Source organism: Carassius gibelio, chromosome A6 (genome assembly GCF_023724105.1).
Source record: "Carassius gibelio isolate Cgi1373 ecotype wild population from Czech Republic chromosome A6, carGib1.2-hapl.c, whole genome shotgun sequence".
NCBI classification, from domain to species: Eukaryota; Metazoa; Chordata; class Actinopteri; order Cypriniformes; family Cyprinidae; genus Carassius; species Carassius gibelio.
Genome location: NC_068376.1, coordinates 27,421,801 through 27,440,622, shown reverse-complemented (window position 1 = coordinate 27,440,622; position 18,822 = coordinate 27,421,801). Strand labels below are relative to the sequence as shown.

The 18,822-nt window shown below is 35.2% G+C and overlaps 1 protein-coding gene across 1 annotated transcript in view; it reads right to left on the bottom strand.

The window, feature by feature from the left end:
- LOC128015943 (adenosylhomocysteinase B) overlaps positions 1–18,822 on the bottom strand; it is a 43,389-nt gene that overhangs the window by 19,772 nt on the left and 4,795 nt on the right. Inside the window, exons 4-7 of the mRNA XM_052600199.1 lie at positions 17,982–18,134; positions 16,573–16,685; positions 16,209–16,416; positions 15,396–15,483 (exon numbers count right to left, since the gene is read on the bottom strand). Coding sequence (XP_052456159.1) covers positions 15,396–15,483; positions 16,209–16,416; positions 16,573–16,685; positions 17,982–18,134 — 562 coding nt within the window. The remainder of the gene's footprint in view (positions 1–15,395; positions 15,484–16,208; positions 16,417–16,572; positions 16,686–17,981; positions 18,135–18,822) is intronic.

The following is an 18,822-nucleotide window of genomic DNA, read 5'->3' as shown; positions in this document are numbered from 1 at the left end:
GTTCTCGTTTATATTAGCCAAGCTATTATGTATTTTGAAATAATCTTGTCCGTGATGTGTTCGTTCTTACGACGAAAGGCAGAATCCTGCAGCTCGAGAGATACATGTTATTCTGCCAGTCGCGCTTTCAAATAGTCTTGCGCACTTAAACGGGTCACAAACACCTGCATTTAGCTCGTGTTGTGTTATAATGGATGTATTGTGTGCATTTATGGCAATAATTTATTTTGAAAAGCTCTTAAACAAGAATAAATTCGTTTGTTTTGAACTTGTGACACTGTGCGCGCTGATCGGAGGCAGTGATTTCTGATAGGCAGCCGCGAATATTTCATTTTCACACAAACAGTTCAAAAACATCTTAATTTAGCTCTTGGTGTGCTCTAATTGGTGAATTGTGTGATATCGCTGCAATACTTTATTTTTAATAGCTATAAAACAAGAATAAACTCGTTTTTTTCTGAGCTCATCATTCCACACGCTCCTGCTCAGAGTGGTGATTCATCTCTCGTGTTTCTCACGTATCACTGACCACACATCAATTATTAATGAGCCCTGACCTTATAATAATCATATATGTTGGTTTAGCTTGTCAGTGTGAATTAAATCCAAGTATTTATTTGTATTTTAACCGATTTAAAATCGAAACCAAAAGACAGTCTCCTCCCTTTTTAAGTCCGGTAACTGCACCTGTAGGGGCGCTATTTCTCTCAGACAATGGAAGTCTAAGCACACACACTCAAACAGAGGGACAGAGTGATATGAGATGTCTGACAGTTTTTTAATTTTCTGTTATCCATACAGTGTTGTAAAGTCATGAAACTATGCATATTTACTCAGAATAACTTTTTTTCTGTATGAAAAAAGGTTTTGAAGTGTTTGGAATTTAAAAATGCAGGAAAATTAATAATTCCATCTTTACTGTCATTTAAAAAAATTCCCACGACAAAACCATCCAAGCTATCCAAAACCCATTCACAATTTAAGTTCCTCAATGTTTTTTCAACATGTACACCAAGTTTGGTGTGTATAGTGTTACTCTCCTCTGAGCAGTATGCATTAATTCACAGCTAAATGTAAAAAACAATCCACATTCAAATCAAAATAGCCGACTTCCTGTTGGTCGTAGCTGATGACTGTGAATTAGAAAGTTGTCCGTCTTGATAAGAACAATTTTTGTACTGAGTTTGGTGTCTGTAGCTAAAACTAACCCCCCCACTTTTGACAAAAGGTGGCGCTATAGAGTGCCTCTTCCACGCCCTCTTATGAAATTTTGCCAGTGTCTAGCTGTCACTAATACTGATATGTGTTCTGAGTTTGATGAAATTCTAAGCATGTTATATGCCTCAAAATCACCTGAGAAGTATTCCAGTTTGACATGTTGCCACGGCAACAATATTTTTAGATATCAATATCCCCCCAGCAGATTTATATCGGCTGTGTTTTAACATTATTCTGATGAAGTTTGAAGCAAATCGAGTAAAAATAAGATGCTGAATTCAAAGCATTTTGAAAATGACACACTTCCTGCTGCCACTTGGTGGCGCTATAACTTTGACTCCTAATAGTCACATATATGCAATTGACATCATACAATGAATAATCTGATGAAGTTTGATTAAAATTAGGAAATGTATGTGGATGGTATTAGACACTTCCTGTTTCTAATTTCTCGCCATAATTTCAAAGCCTTGCCACGAGCAAACCGTTTGAGATATCAAAAATCCCCTGGCAATTTTTCATCCCCAATGTCTTGAGATCATGTTGACCGAGTTTGGCGGCAATCGAGTAAAAAACCTATGACAAGTATTTCAAATTCCAGAGCATGCGCTTTTTACATAACTCTAAATAGCTGACTTCCTGTTGGGCGGAGCCTATGATATGCAATACGAAAGTTGTTCGGCACGATGAGATCTATATGTGTACTGAGTTTCATATTAATACGTGCAAGTATGTGTGAGCTATACATCAACATTTATAACTGTGATCCAGGGGGCGCCGTAGAGCCCCTGTGCCACGCCCAGGTCTCAGCCTCTGCAGGCTCCTTCAGGCCACAGATTCCAAAGTGTGCGCAAATTTTCAAGAGTTTTTGAGTATGTTAAGGACCCCAAAAGCCCCCACAACTTTGACGACAAATATGAATAATAAACCCCAAATAGCCAACTTCCTGTTGGGCGGAGCCTATGATATGCAATACGAAAGTTGTTTGTATTGATGAGTTCTATATGTGTACCGAGTTTCGTATGTCTATGTGCAAGTATGTATGATATATGGCTCTCCATATTCCAGGGGGCGCTGTAGAGCCCCTGTGCCACGCCCGTGTATCAGTCTCTGCCCGGCCCTAATGGCCGCAGGTTCCAATGTGTGTGCCAATTTTCAAGACTTTTTAAGCATGTTAAGGGCCCCAAAAGCCCCCGAAACCTTGAAGAAAAATAATAATAATAAATAATAATAATAATAATAATAACAAATAATCCTAAGGAAAACAATAGGGCTCTCGCCCTCCAGGCTTGAGCCCTAAATATAGCTGCAAGCAGCGATGGCGGGCTCAAGCCACCAATGCCATCACATCCCCGGTAGCATCAGGTAAACTGTGCCCAGCGGGCACATGCATTCACAATATCCCTCTGGCAGTGAGGTTTTAAAGGATAGAGGGGAGCGTAGAGGGGAGCGTGCATTTGCAGTGGCTGGGCCACGACTCTGGAATACCCTGCCTTTAGAGATCAGACTGGCCCCTTCCTTGTCTATTTTTAAATCTTTGCTAAAAACTTTTTTATTTTCCTTAGTGTACTGACTACTGTGTTATGCTACATTTTGAAATGGGTGGTTTTAAATTTTTTGTCTGGTCTATTTTTATGTATTGGTCAGCCAGGAGGCTGTTGTAAATGCGCTATACAAATAAATTGAACTTGAACTTGAACTTGAACTTGATATGGCAGTTAAAGGGTTAATCCGAATCATCTAGACTTTAAAATCACATTCACAGAACAATATATATATATATATATATAACTTTAGTAACACTTTACAATAAGATTTCATTTATAAACATTATGTTAACATGAACAATATTTATATAGCATTCATTCATGTCAGTTAATATTCCAAACTTAAACATTAAAACATTGTTTTATTGTGATTTTTTTCCAAGCACATTTTACCAATTCCAAACCATATCAATCTTAATAACTACCATTATTTTTTATTTAATCATTTATGAGTGCTATACAATAGTCCAGGAAAGCTGGAAGAGAAAAACAGGTCAAGAAGAACTGACAAAAGAATTGCAAAAGAATTAGGAATTAATGTGAAGATAAATTTTTAGTCAATTCTGCAAGACAGACTTTCAGGAAAGGAGGTGGAATAAAAATGAGCTCCTAAATCTTAATCCCAGATTCTGGAAGATATATTCCTCAAACCATCGGACAAGAGAAGGTGGTGCTGGTCCTTCACGAGTCACTCTAATCTGTTCATTAAGCCTATATATAAAGTCTTAATATATAGTATTTCACAATACTTCATGGTATTCTAATTAAATAATTTTTTGGAATCTTAGATCTCTCAGAACCTGACACATTGTAATTCTGAGACTCCAGGAAAGTGGCAGTTCTGTAAAATGTTGGCGCTGGAGACTAAATGCTCACTGATAGTTTCACACCTAATTCACTTAAAACACACACAAACACACACACACAGTGACAGAGGGACAGAGTGACATCAGATGTATGTTTTTTAATTTTCTGTCATCCATATAATGTTGTATAGTCATGAAACTATGCATATTTCCTCAGAATGACTTGTCTTCTATGTGTACATTTTTTTGAAGTGTTTAGAAGCTGCACTTTTTTTTACTGGTTCCTTTTTTACTGTTATTTCAAAAAATCACCACGACAAAACCATTCAAGCTATCCAAAATTCATTCACACCTGTTCTGTAAGATTAATTCTTTAAACAGTGGTAAAAGAGGATGTGGTGCTGAACCTTCAAGAGTCACTTAAAACGTATCTGTCCATAAAGCCTATTAAGAATTATTCTTAATATACAGTTCACAATACTTCAGCTTGTTATTCTAATTAAGTGAGGGTCATTTTATCAGTAAAATTCCTAAAATACATATTATTTTATTTGAAAGATTTCTATAAATTATTTAAATCATACTCGTTTCTCCAATAATTATTTAAAAGTAATCCTATAGCTCCCTCTGGTGGCCATTATAGGTACTAAGAATTGCAAGCTTGATTTATAAGTTATGATAGTTTTAATTTTATGCTGGCTCTTGAAAATGATAAAGCTATGAAACTTACTGTGCTTCCTTCAAATGAGGACTTCTACTTATATAAAAAATTATGAAGAGTTAGAATGAAAAATTTTAAAGATATAGTAAAATAACTATTGTATTTTTAATGTTACTTTAATAAATCTCTATGGCAACACCATTTAAGCTATCCTAAACCCATTCACAATTTAACATCTCAGTATATTGGCATCATGTTGAAAAAGGAGTATGGAGTAGTATGAGGAGGAGTATGAATTCATTTACAGGCTGATTTTATCATAAATCCACAATAAAATTTCTGAGTTCTGTATCAATCTGTGTTGTTGTTTGTTTATTTTTATCTTTTATTTTTCATAGGAAGATAACTTACTCTCATTTTTAATAAATGTGCTTATAAACCAAGGACAAGCTATTTATAGCTGTATTTATAAACTGCTTACTACTGACTATTAATATTGGGACAAGGCTTTATAAAGCATGAACTGACTATTTACTAATGAGTGCAGTTATTATAAAGTGTTATCAATGAATTTGCTAATGTTAACAAATTAGACATTATTTTACAGTGTTATCAAATCCTTAAATGACTCATAAGCATTTGTGAAAGTTCTGCTTGCATTACAGCTTAGTATTGATCTGTGAGCTGAACAGATTTACTGTTACATCTATGAGATTATGTAAATTCAAATAAATATAATGTCACAGGATGTCATAGGTCAGTATCAAATGAGTTTGAAATTATTATTTGCAGCACAAATAAGTTTTTTTTAGGATTTTTAAAAATCCCTAAAACTGACAGAAAAAGGTTAAGGCCTAAGCTATTTCTATGTGAGTGGCTAAATTTATTTTTGTTTTCATAATTGTAATACACAAACTATGAAATTATACAAAATGTATAAAAAGGTAAATAAATAAATACGCACACATTAAAAAAGCAGCCAAGTCGAATGAGTTTCCTTTTTTATATAGATTAAAATTGAAGACAGAAACAAGTGGTAAATGTGGTCACTTTAATATTCAAATCCAGTAGATCCAGTTTATGTTCACGTGGCTGTTTTCGTTTATATTCGCCAAGCTATTATGTATTTTGAAATAATCTTGTCCGTGATGTGTTCGTTCGTACGACGAAAGACAGAAACCTGCAGCTCGAGAGATATGTTATTCTGCCAGTCGCGCTTTCAAATAGTCTTGCACTCTTAAACAGGTCACAAACACCTGCATTTAGCTCTTGTTGTGTTACAATGGGTTTATTGTGTGCATTTGTGGTAATATTTTATTTAAAAAAGCTCTTAAACAAGAATAAATTCGTTTGTTTTGAGCTGGACACTGTACGCGCTGATCGGAGGCGGTGATTTCAGATAGGCAGCTGCAAATATTTCATTTTCACACAAACAGTTCAAAAACATCTTAATTTAGCTCTTGGTGTGTTCTAATTGGTTGATTGTGTGATATCGCTGTAATAATTTATTTTTAAAAGCTTTAAAACAGGAATAAATTCGTTTTCTCTGAGCTCTTTACTCCAGACGCTCGTGATCACAGCGGTGATTCATCTCTCCTATTTCTCACGTATCTCTGGCCAGAAATAATCTATCCATGAGCCCTGAACCGGTAATAATCAGATATGTTGGTTTAGCTTGTCAGTGTGAATTAAATCTAAGTATTTGTTTGTATTTTTAACCGATTTAAAAGTGAAAGTAAAAGTCCGGGAATTGAACCTGTAGGGGCGCTATTTCTCTCAGACAATGGAAGTCTGAAGCACATATACTCAAACAGAGGGACAGAGTGAGATGAGATGAGATGTCTGACAGTTTTTTTAATTTTCTGTTATCCATACAGTGTTGTAAAGTCGTGAAACTATGCATATTTCCTCAGAATGACTTTTTCATCTGTATGAAAAAATTCTTTGACGTGTTTGGAAGCTGCAATTTAAAAATACAATAATGATTCCCTTTGTAAGGTCATTTAAAAAAATCACCACGGCAAAACCATTCAAGCTATCCAAAATCCATTCACAATTTAAGTTCCTATCAGAAATACTGATGTGTGTTCAGAGTTTTGTGAAATTCTAAGTATGTTATTTGCCTCAAAATCACCTGAGAAGTATTCCAGTTTGACATGTTGCCACGGCAACAATTTTTTAGATATCAATATCCCCCTTGCAGATTTATATCAGCTGTGTTTTAACATTATTCTGATGAAGTTTGAAGCAAATCGAGTAATAATAAGATGCTGAATTCAAATCATTTTGAAAATGACACACTTCCTTCTGCCAGTTGGTGGCGCTATAACTTTGACTCCTAATAGTCACATATATGCGATCGACATCATACAACGAATAATCTGATGAAGTTTGATTAAAATCAGGAAATGTATGTGGATGGTATTAGACACTTCCTGTTTCTAATTTCTCGCCATAATTTCAACGCCTCGCCACGAGCAAACCGTTCGAGATATCAAAAATCCCCTGGCAATTTTTCATCCCCAGTGTCTTGAGATCATGTTGACCGAGTTTGGCGGCAATCGAGAAAAAAACCTATGACAAGTATTTCAAATTCCAGAGCATGCGCTTTTTACATAACTCTAAATAGCTGACTTCCTGTTGGGTGGAGCCTATGACATGCAATACGAAAGTTGTTCGGCACGATGAGATCTATATGTGTACTGAGTTTCATATGAATATGTGCAAGTATGTGTGAGCTATACATCAACATTTCTGACTGTGTTCCAGGGGGCGCCGTAGAGCCCCTGTGCCACGCCCGGGTCCCAGCCTCTGCAGGCTCCTAAAGGCCACAGATTCCAAAGTGTGCGCAAATTTTCAAGAGTTTTTGAGTATGTTAAGGACCCCAAAAGCCCCCACAACTTTGACGAAAAATTTGAATACTAAACCCTAAATAGCCAACTTCCTGTTGGGCGGAGCCTATGATATGCAATACAAAAGTTGTTTGGATTGATGAGATTTATATGTGTACCGAGTTTCATACGTCTACGAGCAAGAATGTATGATATATGGCCCTCCATATTCCAGGGGGCGCTGTAGAGCCCCTGTGCCACGCCCGTGTATCAGTCTCTGCCCGGCCCTAATGGCCGCAGGTTCCAATCTGTGTGCCAATTTTCAAGACTTTTTAAGCACGTTAAGGGCCCCAAAAGCCCCCGAGACGTTGGAAAAAAATAATAATAATAATAAATATAGCTGCAAGCAGCGATGGCGGGCTCAAGCCACCAATGCCATCGCCACCCCCGGTGGCATCAGGTAAACTGTGCCCAGCGGGCACATGCATTCACAATATCCCTCTGGCAGTGAGGTTTTAAAGGGTATGGCGGTTAAAGGGTTAATCCGAATCATCTAGACTTTAAAATCACATTCACAGAACAATATATATATATATATATATATATATATATATATATATATATATATATATATATATATATATATATATATATATATATATATATATTTAGTAACACTTTACAATAAGATTTCATTTATAAACATTATGTTAACATGAACAATATTTATATAGCATTCATTCATGTCATTTAATATTCCAAACTTAAACATTAAAACATTGTTTTATTGTGATTTTTTTTCCAAGCACATTTTACCAATTCCAAGCCATATCAATCTTAATAACTACCATTATTTTTTATTTAATCATTTATGAGTGCTATACAATAGTCCAGGAAAGCTGGAAGAGAAAAACTCCTTATATTCATGTGCAGAATCATTAGGCATGTTTTCTTTTACAGATGAAATGCGCTAAAAAAGAGTTTTAACTCAAACGTTTTTAACTCAAAGTCGAAAATTATGAAATACCCATGATAAATATCAAACACAAATGCAATACAGAAATGGATAAGTTAAGATTTGACCATTGTACAAAAATGCTGACTGGGTCATGAGGTCAGAAAAGAAGAAGAAGAAAAAAAAACAGGTCAAGAAGAACTGACAAAAATAATTGCAAAATAATTAGGAATTAATGTGAAGATTAATTTTTAGTAAATTCTGCAAGACAGACTTTCAGGAAAGGAGGTGGAATAAAAATGAGCTCCTAAATCTTAACCCCGGATTCAGGAAAATATATTCCTCAAACCATCGGACAAGAGGAGGTGGTGCTGGTCCTTCACGAGTCACTCTAATCTGTTCATAAAGCCTATATATAAAGTCTTAATATGTAGTATTTCACAATACTTCATGGTATTCTAATTAAATCATTTTTTGGAATCTTTGATTTCTCAGAACCTGACACATTGTAATTCTGAGACTCCAGGAAAGTGGCAGTTCTGTAAAATGTTGGCACTGGAGACTAAATGCTCCCTGATAGTTTCACAACTAATTCACTTAACACACACACACACACACACACACACACACACACACACACACACACATTACCCACAGTGACAGAGGGACAGAGTGACATCAGATGTATGATAGTTTTTTAATTTTCTATCATCCATATAGTGTTGTATAGTCATGAAACTATGCATATTTCCTCAGAATGACTTGTCTTCTATGTGTAATTTTTTTTTAAGTGTTTAGAAGCTGCACTTAAAAAAAATAAAAGACATTTACTGGTTACTTTTTTACTAATATTTTAAAAAATCACCACGACAAAACCATTCAAGCCATTCAAAATTCATCCGCACCTGTACTGTAAGATACATTCTTTAAACAGTGGTAAAAGAGGATGTGGTGCTGATCCTTCAAGTCACTCAAAACGTATCTGTCCATAAAGCCTATAAAGAATTATTCTTAATATACAGTTCACAATACTTCAGCTTGTTATTCTAATTAAGTGAATGTCATTTTATCAGTAAAATACATAAAATTCATATTATTTTTCTTTGAAAGATTTCTATAAATGATTTAAATCATACTTGTTTCTACAATAATTATTTAAAAGTAATCCTATAGCTCCATCTGGTGGCCATTATTGGTACTAAGAATTGCAAGCTTGATTTATATGTTATGATAGTTTTAAATTTATGTTGGCTCTTGAAAATGATAAAGCTATGAAACTTACTGTGCTTCCTTCAAATGATGACTTCTACGTATATAAAAAATTATGAAGAGTTGGAATTAAAAATTTTAAAGATATAGTAAAATTACTATTGTATTTTTTTATGTTACTTTAATAAATCGCTATGGCCACACCATTTAAGGTATCCTAAACCCATTCGCAATTTAACATCTTCAGTATATGGCTTCATGTTAAAACAGTTTGGTGTGAACTACTTGTGTCTTCTTGGAGGAGAATGAATTCATTTACAGGCTGAGTTTATCATAAATCCACAATAACATTTATGGGTTCTGTATCAATCAGTGTTGTTGTTTGTTTATTTTTTATTTATTTTTTTCATAGGAAGATAACTGACCCTCTACTCTCCTTTTTAATAAATGTGCTTATAAACCAAGAACAAGCTATTTATAGCTGTATTTATAAACTGCTTACTATTGACTATTAATATTGGGACAAGGCTTTATGAAGCATGAACTGACTATTTACTAATGAGTGCAGTTATTATAAAGTGTTATCAATGCATTTGCTAATCTTAACAAATTAGACATTATTTTACAGTGTTATCAAATCCCTTAAATGATTTGTAAGTGTTTTGTAATGATTTTATTGACCTAAAAGCATTTGTGAAAGTTCTGCTTGCATTACAGCTTAGTCTTGATCTGTGAGCTGAACAGATTTACTGTTACATCCATGAGATTATGTAAATTCAAATAAATATCATGTCACAGGATATCAGAGGTCAGTATCAAATTAGTTTGAAATTATTATTTGCAGCACAAATAAGGTTTTTTAGGATTTTTAAAAATCCCTAAAACTGTCAGAAAAGGATAAGGCCTAAGATTTCTATGTGAGTGGCTAAATTTGTTTGTTTTTATAACTATAATGCATAAACTATGAAACTATACAAAATGTATAAAAAAGTACAAGTTATTCTTTTCCAATGTTTTTAATTTATTTAATTTTTTTTTTTTTTTTTTTTTTGGATTGACATTTTAAAAAATTAGCCTACGGCGATCATTCTAAACATCTTGAATAAAACCTGTCAATATTTATTATAGACCACTATAACTGTGTATAATCTAACAAACGAGTTTATTATGAAAATAAAAGCGTGTACACCAGATAACTTGGACGATAAAGAAATTGCTAACAATAGTATAATAGAGCATGTTTTAGGTTTTTAGGCGTTTAGATGCAGAAATGGACAAATCAAATGTAAAATAAAATGTAATTGATTTAATTAAATATAGATTAAGTCTTGTTAGAGCAAAATAATAAATAAATACGTACACACATTAAAAAAGCAGCCAAGATGAATGAGTTTAATTTTTTATATAGATTAAAATTGAAGACAGAAGCAGCTGGTATATGCGGTCACTTAATATTAAAATCCAGTTGATCCACTTCAGATTTAATTCTCAACAGTTTATGTTCACGTGGCTGTTTTCGTTTATATTAGCCAAGCTATTATGTATTTTGAAATAATCTTGTCCGTGATGTGTTCGTTCTTACGACGAAAGGCAGAATCCTGCAGCTCGAGAGATATATGTTATTCTGCCAGTCGCGCTTTCAAATAGTCTTGCACACTTAAACGGGTCACAAACACCTGCATTTAGCTCGTGTTGTGTTATAATGGATGTATTGTGTGCATTTATGGCAATAATTTATTTTAAAAAGCTCTTAAACAAGAATAAATTCGTTTGTTTTGAGCTCTGAGACACTGTGCGCGCTGATCGGAGGCAGTGATTTCAGTTAGGCAGCCGCAAATATTTCATTTTCACACAAACAGTTCAAAAACATTTTAATTTAGCTATTGGTGTGCTCTAATTGGTGAATTGTGTGATATCGCTGCAATACTTTATTTTTAATAGCTATAAAACAAGAATAAACTCGTTTTTTCTGAGCTCATCATTCCACACGCTCCTGCTCAGAGCGTGATTCATCTCTCGTGTTTCTCACGTATCACTGACCACACATCAATTATTAATGAGCCCTGACCTGATAATAATCATATATGTTGGTTTAGCTTGTCACTGTGAATTAAATCCAAGTATTTATTTGTATTTTAACCGATTTAAAATCGAAACCAAAAGACAGTCTCCTCCCTTTTTTAGTCCGGTAACTGAACCTGTAGGGGCGCTATTTCTGTCAGACAATGGAAGTCTAAGCACACACACTCAAACAGATGGACAGAGTGAGATGAGATGTCTGACAGTTTTTTAATTTTCTGTTATCCATACAGTGTTGTAAAGTCATGAAACTATGCATATTTACTCAGAATAACTTTTTTTTCTGTATGAAAAAAGGTTTTGAAGTGTTTGGAATTTAAAAATGCAGGAAAATTAATAATTCCATCTTTATTGTCATTTAAAAAAATCACCACGACAAAACCATCCAAGTTATCCAAAACCCATTCACAACTTAAGTTCCTCAATGTTTTTTCAACATGTAGACCAAGTTTGGTGTGTATAGTGTTACTCTCCTCTGAGCAGTATGCATTAATTCACGGCTAAATGTAAAAAATAATCCACATTCAAATCAAAATAGCCGACTTCCTGTTGGTCGTAGCTGATGACTGTGAATTAGAAAGTTGTCCGTCTTGATAAGAACAATTTTTGTACTGAGTTTGGTGTCTGTAGCTAAAACTAACCCCCCCACTTTTGACAAAAGGTGGCGCTATAGAGTGCCTATTCCACGCCCTCTTATGAACTTTTGCCAGTGTCTAGCTGTCACTAATACTGATATGTGTTCTGAGTTTGATGAAATTCTAAGCATGTTATATGCCTCAAAATCACCTGAGAATTATTCCAGTTTGACATGTTGCCACGGCAACAATTTTTTAGATATCAATATCCCCCTTGCAGATTTATATCAGCTGTGTTTTAACATTATTCTGATGAAGTTTGAAGCAAATCGAGTAATAATAAGATGCTGAATTCAAATCATTTTGAAAATGACACACTTCCTTCTGCCAGTTGGTGGCGCTATAACTTTGACTCCTAATAGTCACATATATGCGATCGACATCATACAACGAATAATCTGATGAAGTTTGATTAAAATCAGGAAATGTATGTGGATGGTATTAGACACTTCCTGTTTCTAATTTCTCGCCATAATTTCAACGCCTCGCCACGAGCAAACCGTTCGAGATATCAAAAATCCCCTGGCAATTTTTCATCCCCAGTGTCTTGACATCATGTTGACCAAGTTTGGCGGCAATCGAGAAAAAAACCTATGACAAGTATTTCAAATTCCAGAGCATGCGCTTTTTACATAACTCTAAATAGCTGACTTCCTGTTGGGTGGAGCCTATGACATGCAATACGAAAGTTGTTCGGCACGATGAGATCTATATGTGTACTGAGTTTCATATGAATATGTGCAAGTATGTGTGAGCTATACATCAACATTTCTGACTGTGTTCCAGGGGGCGCCGTAGAGCCCCTGTGCCACGCCCGGGTCCCAGCCTCTGCAGGCTCCTAAAGGCCACAGATTCCAAAGTGTGCGCAAATTTTCAAGAGTTTTTGAGTATGTTAAGGACCCCAAAAGCCCCCACAACTTTGACGAAAAATTTGAATACTAAACCCTAAATAGCCAACTTCCTGTTGGGCGGAGCCTATGATATGCAATACAAAAGTTGTTTGGATTGAAGAGATTTATATGTGTACCGAGTTTCATTCGTCTACGAGCAAGAATGTATGATATATGGCCCTCCATATTCCAGGGGGCGCTGTAGAGCCCCTGTGCCACGCCCGTGTATCAGTCTCTGCCCGGCCCTAATGGCCGCAGGTTCCAATCTGTGTGCCAATTTTCAAGACTTTTTAAGCACGTTAAGGGCCCCAAAAGCCCCCGAGACGTTGGAAAAAAATAATAATAATAATAATAATAATAATAATAATAATAATAATAATAAAAAATAATCCTAAGGAAAACAATAGGCCTCTCGCCCTTTGGGCTTGAGCCCTAATAATAATAATAATAATAATAATAATAATAATAAAAAATAATCCTAAGGAAAACAATAGGCCTCTCGCCCTTTGGGCTTGAGCCCTAATAATAATAAAAAATAATCCTAAGGAAAACAATAGGCCTCTCGCCCTTTGGGCTTGAGCCCTAAAAAAGAAGAAGAAGAAGAAGTTTAAATAGCATAACAGTATGTTGGCTTGTTGCCAAGCCAACATAATAATAAGATTAAATAGTAAATCAGTAAGTTGGCTTTTTCAAGCCAACTTAATTATCTAAAACAATGGTCAACCATGTTGCACCAACACTAAATAAATTAATTCTGTTTGCCTTGGCATTTTGAACAAACCGCTAAACGTAATATTATATTTGACGAAGTAACTCATCCCGAATCTTTTATTCTTCAACCAATGAATGATGCCTCAAATTTTTGAGGACAGGATGGCAATTATGTTTCTAAACAATCAAGGCTGAAGCAAAAATGTAGGTTCAAAATATTTCACCTCAACCATTTCTGGATTGCATTTGCTTAACTGGTGCCAGACAGACATATGCAGATTGCCAGCCTTTAAACATGTACCATCGGCTCTGAAAACTACCAGAGAATCCAAGACAGTTCTCACATCTGTAGATAATACCAAACAGCAGCTGTGCTCCACTGGCCCCTGCGTGTCCTCATCCCAACCATTTATCACAGAGGCCCACACCCCATCAGAACCCAGCAGTCCGCTCACCATCAGATAAGAACAGAGCAGCGTGCATATGCACACCAAACTCAGGCAAGCACTGTGTAATGTAGCAGGCTCAGGCCAGATCTCACGCAGTGCGGGTTTGATTGCAGGCCTGGGGGTCCTTCCACCGCACATGAATCTCCCCACTCCATCATGTTGAAAGGATTCATTGTTGACCAACTTTCACGCTGTGCTGGATGACATCCTTAAATGCAGTTGGCGTAAAGTGTGAGAATTCAATTCATGATTTCAGCAAGATGTCCAACTAGTCAGGCGGTGTTCAATTTCTGGAGTGTGAACACCGTGAAGGTGTAATGTTAATAAACATTAATAAACTACCGTTCAAAAGGTTGGTGTCTGGATTTTACAGTGCTTTTGTTTTTTGTTCAGCAAGGGTGTATTAAATGGATCAAAAGCCAGATTTCCAACTTTGATAATAAGAAGAAATGTGTGTTGAGCTGCAAATCAGCTTATTAGAACAATTTCTGAAGAATCATGTGACAGTTGATGCGGAAAATTCAGTTTTGCAACAAGAATAAATAACATTTTAAATAAAAGTTATTTTAATAATATTTCACAATATTACTGCTTTTACTGAATTTCTGATCACATAAATGTAGACTTGATGAACTTTGAGACCGTTTAAAACCTTTTGAAGAAAAACTGTTGAACAATAATAATTAGTGAGACAAGAATCACTTGTGAAAGTGAAAAAAAAAGAAGGTTGTGTGTGTATATATATATATATATATATATATATATATATATATATACAGAGAGAGAGAGAGAGAGAGAGAGAGAGAGAGAGAGAGAGAGAGAGAGAGAGAGAGAGAGAGAGAGAGAGAGAGAGAGAGAGAGAGAGAGAGAATTGATACAATTATGAAAAGCAGGCATTTCATTCCAGGATGGGGCAAAAGTGCATTTGCCGAAATAGCAAACTTCTTACACTTTGACTGAAGATCACAAACACATTTTTGTCCTATGAAACAATATGCACAGGTGAATGGTCCACAATAAACCATAATTTTTACATTACTGAGACAAACTAAGCCTGAGAGGCTAAGGTAAGATAAAAGACATTAATGTTGCTAGATGCAATAAATTTAATTGAGTAATAATAACCTGTTGTACCATAAATAATTTTTGATTTATTACTTCCATGTTGAAATCAAAAGTGACCTCATCATTGGGCAGAAGGCTGCTGATATTGCTATAAGAATCATTCTTGAAATATTTTTTCCATCTGGTCCATCTTAAAACAACTTAAAGTATCATTACGAAGCTGGAATTGAAATAAGAAATAGAATTTTCTCAGTTTTTGAGGGGACACTAAATGCAGTACAACACACATTCTAGCTTGACATCTGTTAGTTGTTCGTGTTTGATTAATGCTCTACAAACCTGCCAAGGATAATGTCCTCACAGCCAGTGGTGGTCACGAAGATGTTTCCTTCCTTGCAGGCCTCATCCATGGTGGTCACCTCATAGCCTGAGGAACAAGAGCCAAACACAAGTCAATCAGACAGCCAGAGAATAGCTGCTTACAAAACACTGTGGGTTCATAATAGGCTCTATGACTATGTGGAAAATTATGTTCCTAGAGAAAACACAAACAAGTGCAACAGCCAATATAGCTAGCCAAAGGAGAACAGGGTGGCCTATTGATATAAATGATATCTCAACAATAAATGTTTCACAAATGTTTATTATTATTAACAATAACACTAAATAACAATAAGTCAATATTATATTACATTATATAAAATAGAATATTTATTTTCTGAGTAATATTTAAGTATCTATAAATTCATATAATATATATATATATATATATATATATATATATATATATATATATATATATATATATATATATATATATATATATATATATATATATATATATATATATATATTATATATATATATATAAATTACACACACACACAGACATCACCACCATCATTCAAAACACTAGGTTTTTCCATTTGTCAGCATGAAGTTACTAATCATTTACAATACAATACAATGTAGTACGATCACTTTATTTTTATATATTTTAATAAGTGCAAAATACATATATTGTTTAATTTTTACATAAACAATAGACCCATTACTTGCATTTAATATGATTTCTATATAAAACATTTTTGTGAATTCACATTGATGCAGACACCAGGAAAAGGAACACACACACACACACACACAACATACCCTCCATAGCCGCTTGCAGAGCGTTGATGGGATCTATCTCTGTGACGATGACTCTGGCTCCAAACCCTCGCAGAGCCTGAACGCAGCCCTTCCCGACGTCACCGTACCCGGCCACCACTGCCACCTTCCCAGCAATCATCACATCTGTGGCGCGCTTGATGCCGTCAATCAAAGACTCACGGCAGCCGTACAGGTTATCAAACTTACTCTGAAGGGAGTGGGAGAATAAGTCATTCTCAAATAAACCCTTTCATTTACAGCAGTCATATAATAATAGAACCAAGCATAAAGTGCTCACATCTGTATGTTTTGTCATTTGTCAACATCACTATAATGATATTATATGCTGGTAATAAAAGGTTACCTTGGTAACAGAGTCGTTGACATTGATGGCAGGGACTTTCAGCTCCCCTTTCTTCAGCATCTTGTAGAGGTTGTGAACTCCTGTGGTGGTCTCCTCAGAGATGCCCTTGATTCCTGAGAGACAAACCACAAAGAAGACCCAGAAAAGTCGAATCAGTGCATCTGATTGGAATGAATGTTGAACTTACTAGTTTGTGAAGTTTATCTTGAACCTCACTGGTGTGATGGAATCTAATTCAATTTCAATTGACTACTTCAGGAAAGATTAGCGACTGTCAAACTTTAGTAGAAAATATTCAGTATCTCAGAAGCCAAACGTATGTATTATCATAACTCCATGTGGAAACATTTCTGGCATTAAGCCACTTGAAATGGAAATATGAGGAGCGAAGTCACTGCAGGTCTTGATTTTTGTCCAGTTACACAGAGAGACCGGCTAGTAAATTTGATGCCGCTAGAGACCATGTGCTGTCTCCTGTACATGTGCAATGGAAAACAACAATTATATAAATCATACTGTTAATTATAAAACCGATTCAGTCAATAGTGTTCCAGAAATGCTGCAATTAGACACAGTATTAGCTAAGATGTCAAGTAACTGTTCGCCTTTTATTGTTTAGATACCGTTTAAAAGTCTGGAATGTTTTTGAAAGTGGTTTACGCTCACCAAGGTTGTATTTATTTGATCCAATAGACAGTAAACTGTAATGCTATGAAACATGATAAAACAATAAAAAAAGGTTGAAATTGTTATAATTTTAAAATTAAATTTGTATGATACAACCCGAACATTCAGCTTAATTTCTAGTGGTGGCGAGATGAAGCACTGGAGTTTTTCAGCCCAGTGGTACACAAAAGGGTTCATCTGGTGGTCAAAGAGTGTAAAACAAGCAGATACATACATTACAGATGACCTGATGTGATCGGTGATGCACTGTATTTTGCACCAGTTAAGGCTTAGAAATGGTGAAAAAAAAAAAAAAACACGCACTAATCTATTTACATGATGCATATTTTCTGGTGGTATATAATGACTGTATAACATAACTGTAATAAATGTATTTGATTGAAATTAATGGGGCAATCAGATGTGTAAATCGATTATTTGGTCATAATAGGCAGGAGGGGGAATACTGTATATTGTAATGCTTGCTTTCTTTGCTGGGTTAAGAATGGAACTGCTTGATCATGGATTAACCTGCCACCTAGTGGCCATTAAACAGCAGTACAATACAGGCATATATCAGGCATCAGCAGGACAGAAGTCATTACTAGCAACAGACATCCAGACAACCATAGTAACTGAGGAAATGAAATTAAACCGTTCTTATAGGAGTAGTCTTAATGACTTCTGTCTGATAGGATGAGTGCGAGAAGACGATAACTGAACAAACACAGACTACATTATACCTGCAAGCAGTTTGGGGTATTTCTGGTGCACCAGATTGGTCAGGTCTCCACCGTCGTCCAGGATCATGTTGAGAGGCTGACCGTCCTTAAAGTAGATGGTCTGCTCTATGCACCACACATACTCCTCATCGGTCTCTCCCTTCCAGGCATAAACTACAATACACCACACACACACACAGACAGACTCATTATACACCAATAGAAGCATCATAATTGTGTTACTGGCTGCTACAGATATTACTGAAAATGATGAACTGGTCACTGGGATTGCAAAGTTTGTGCTTGGGTGCTTATTTTATTATTTAAAAAGAAAATCTTATTTAATATTTCCCGGCCTCACATCTTAAAAATATGGTTAAATTTAACATGAATGAATGTAAATACAAGAATAATGTGCAATGTGGAGAGACTGTTGTCAATAGCTGAAAATCTGCTGATTTTAGAACGACAAGCAGCTCGAAACTTGTTTGATATGTGTTCCTGTAGCTCAAGTGGCAGAGCATTGCGTTAACAAGTGTAAGGTTGGGGGTTCGAATCCCGGGGAACACATGATAGGAGAAAATTGTTAGTCTGAATGCAATGTAAATCACTTTGAATAAAAGCGTATACTAAATGCATAATATTTAATTTTAATTTAATAGTTTTAATGTGGCATTATTTTCTAGTATAACATTTAGTTGAGAAAGTCTGTTACATAAGCAATGGATGCAAGAAACAACTACCTACTGTCATCACTCTAAATGAGATTAATAGGTTCATATGAAATGCTATAAAGCCGTATTACTTGCAAGTATGGAAAAGATTAATGCAAAGTCAATCAATTCAAAGGTTTGGGGCCAGT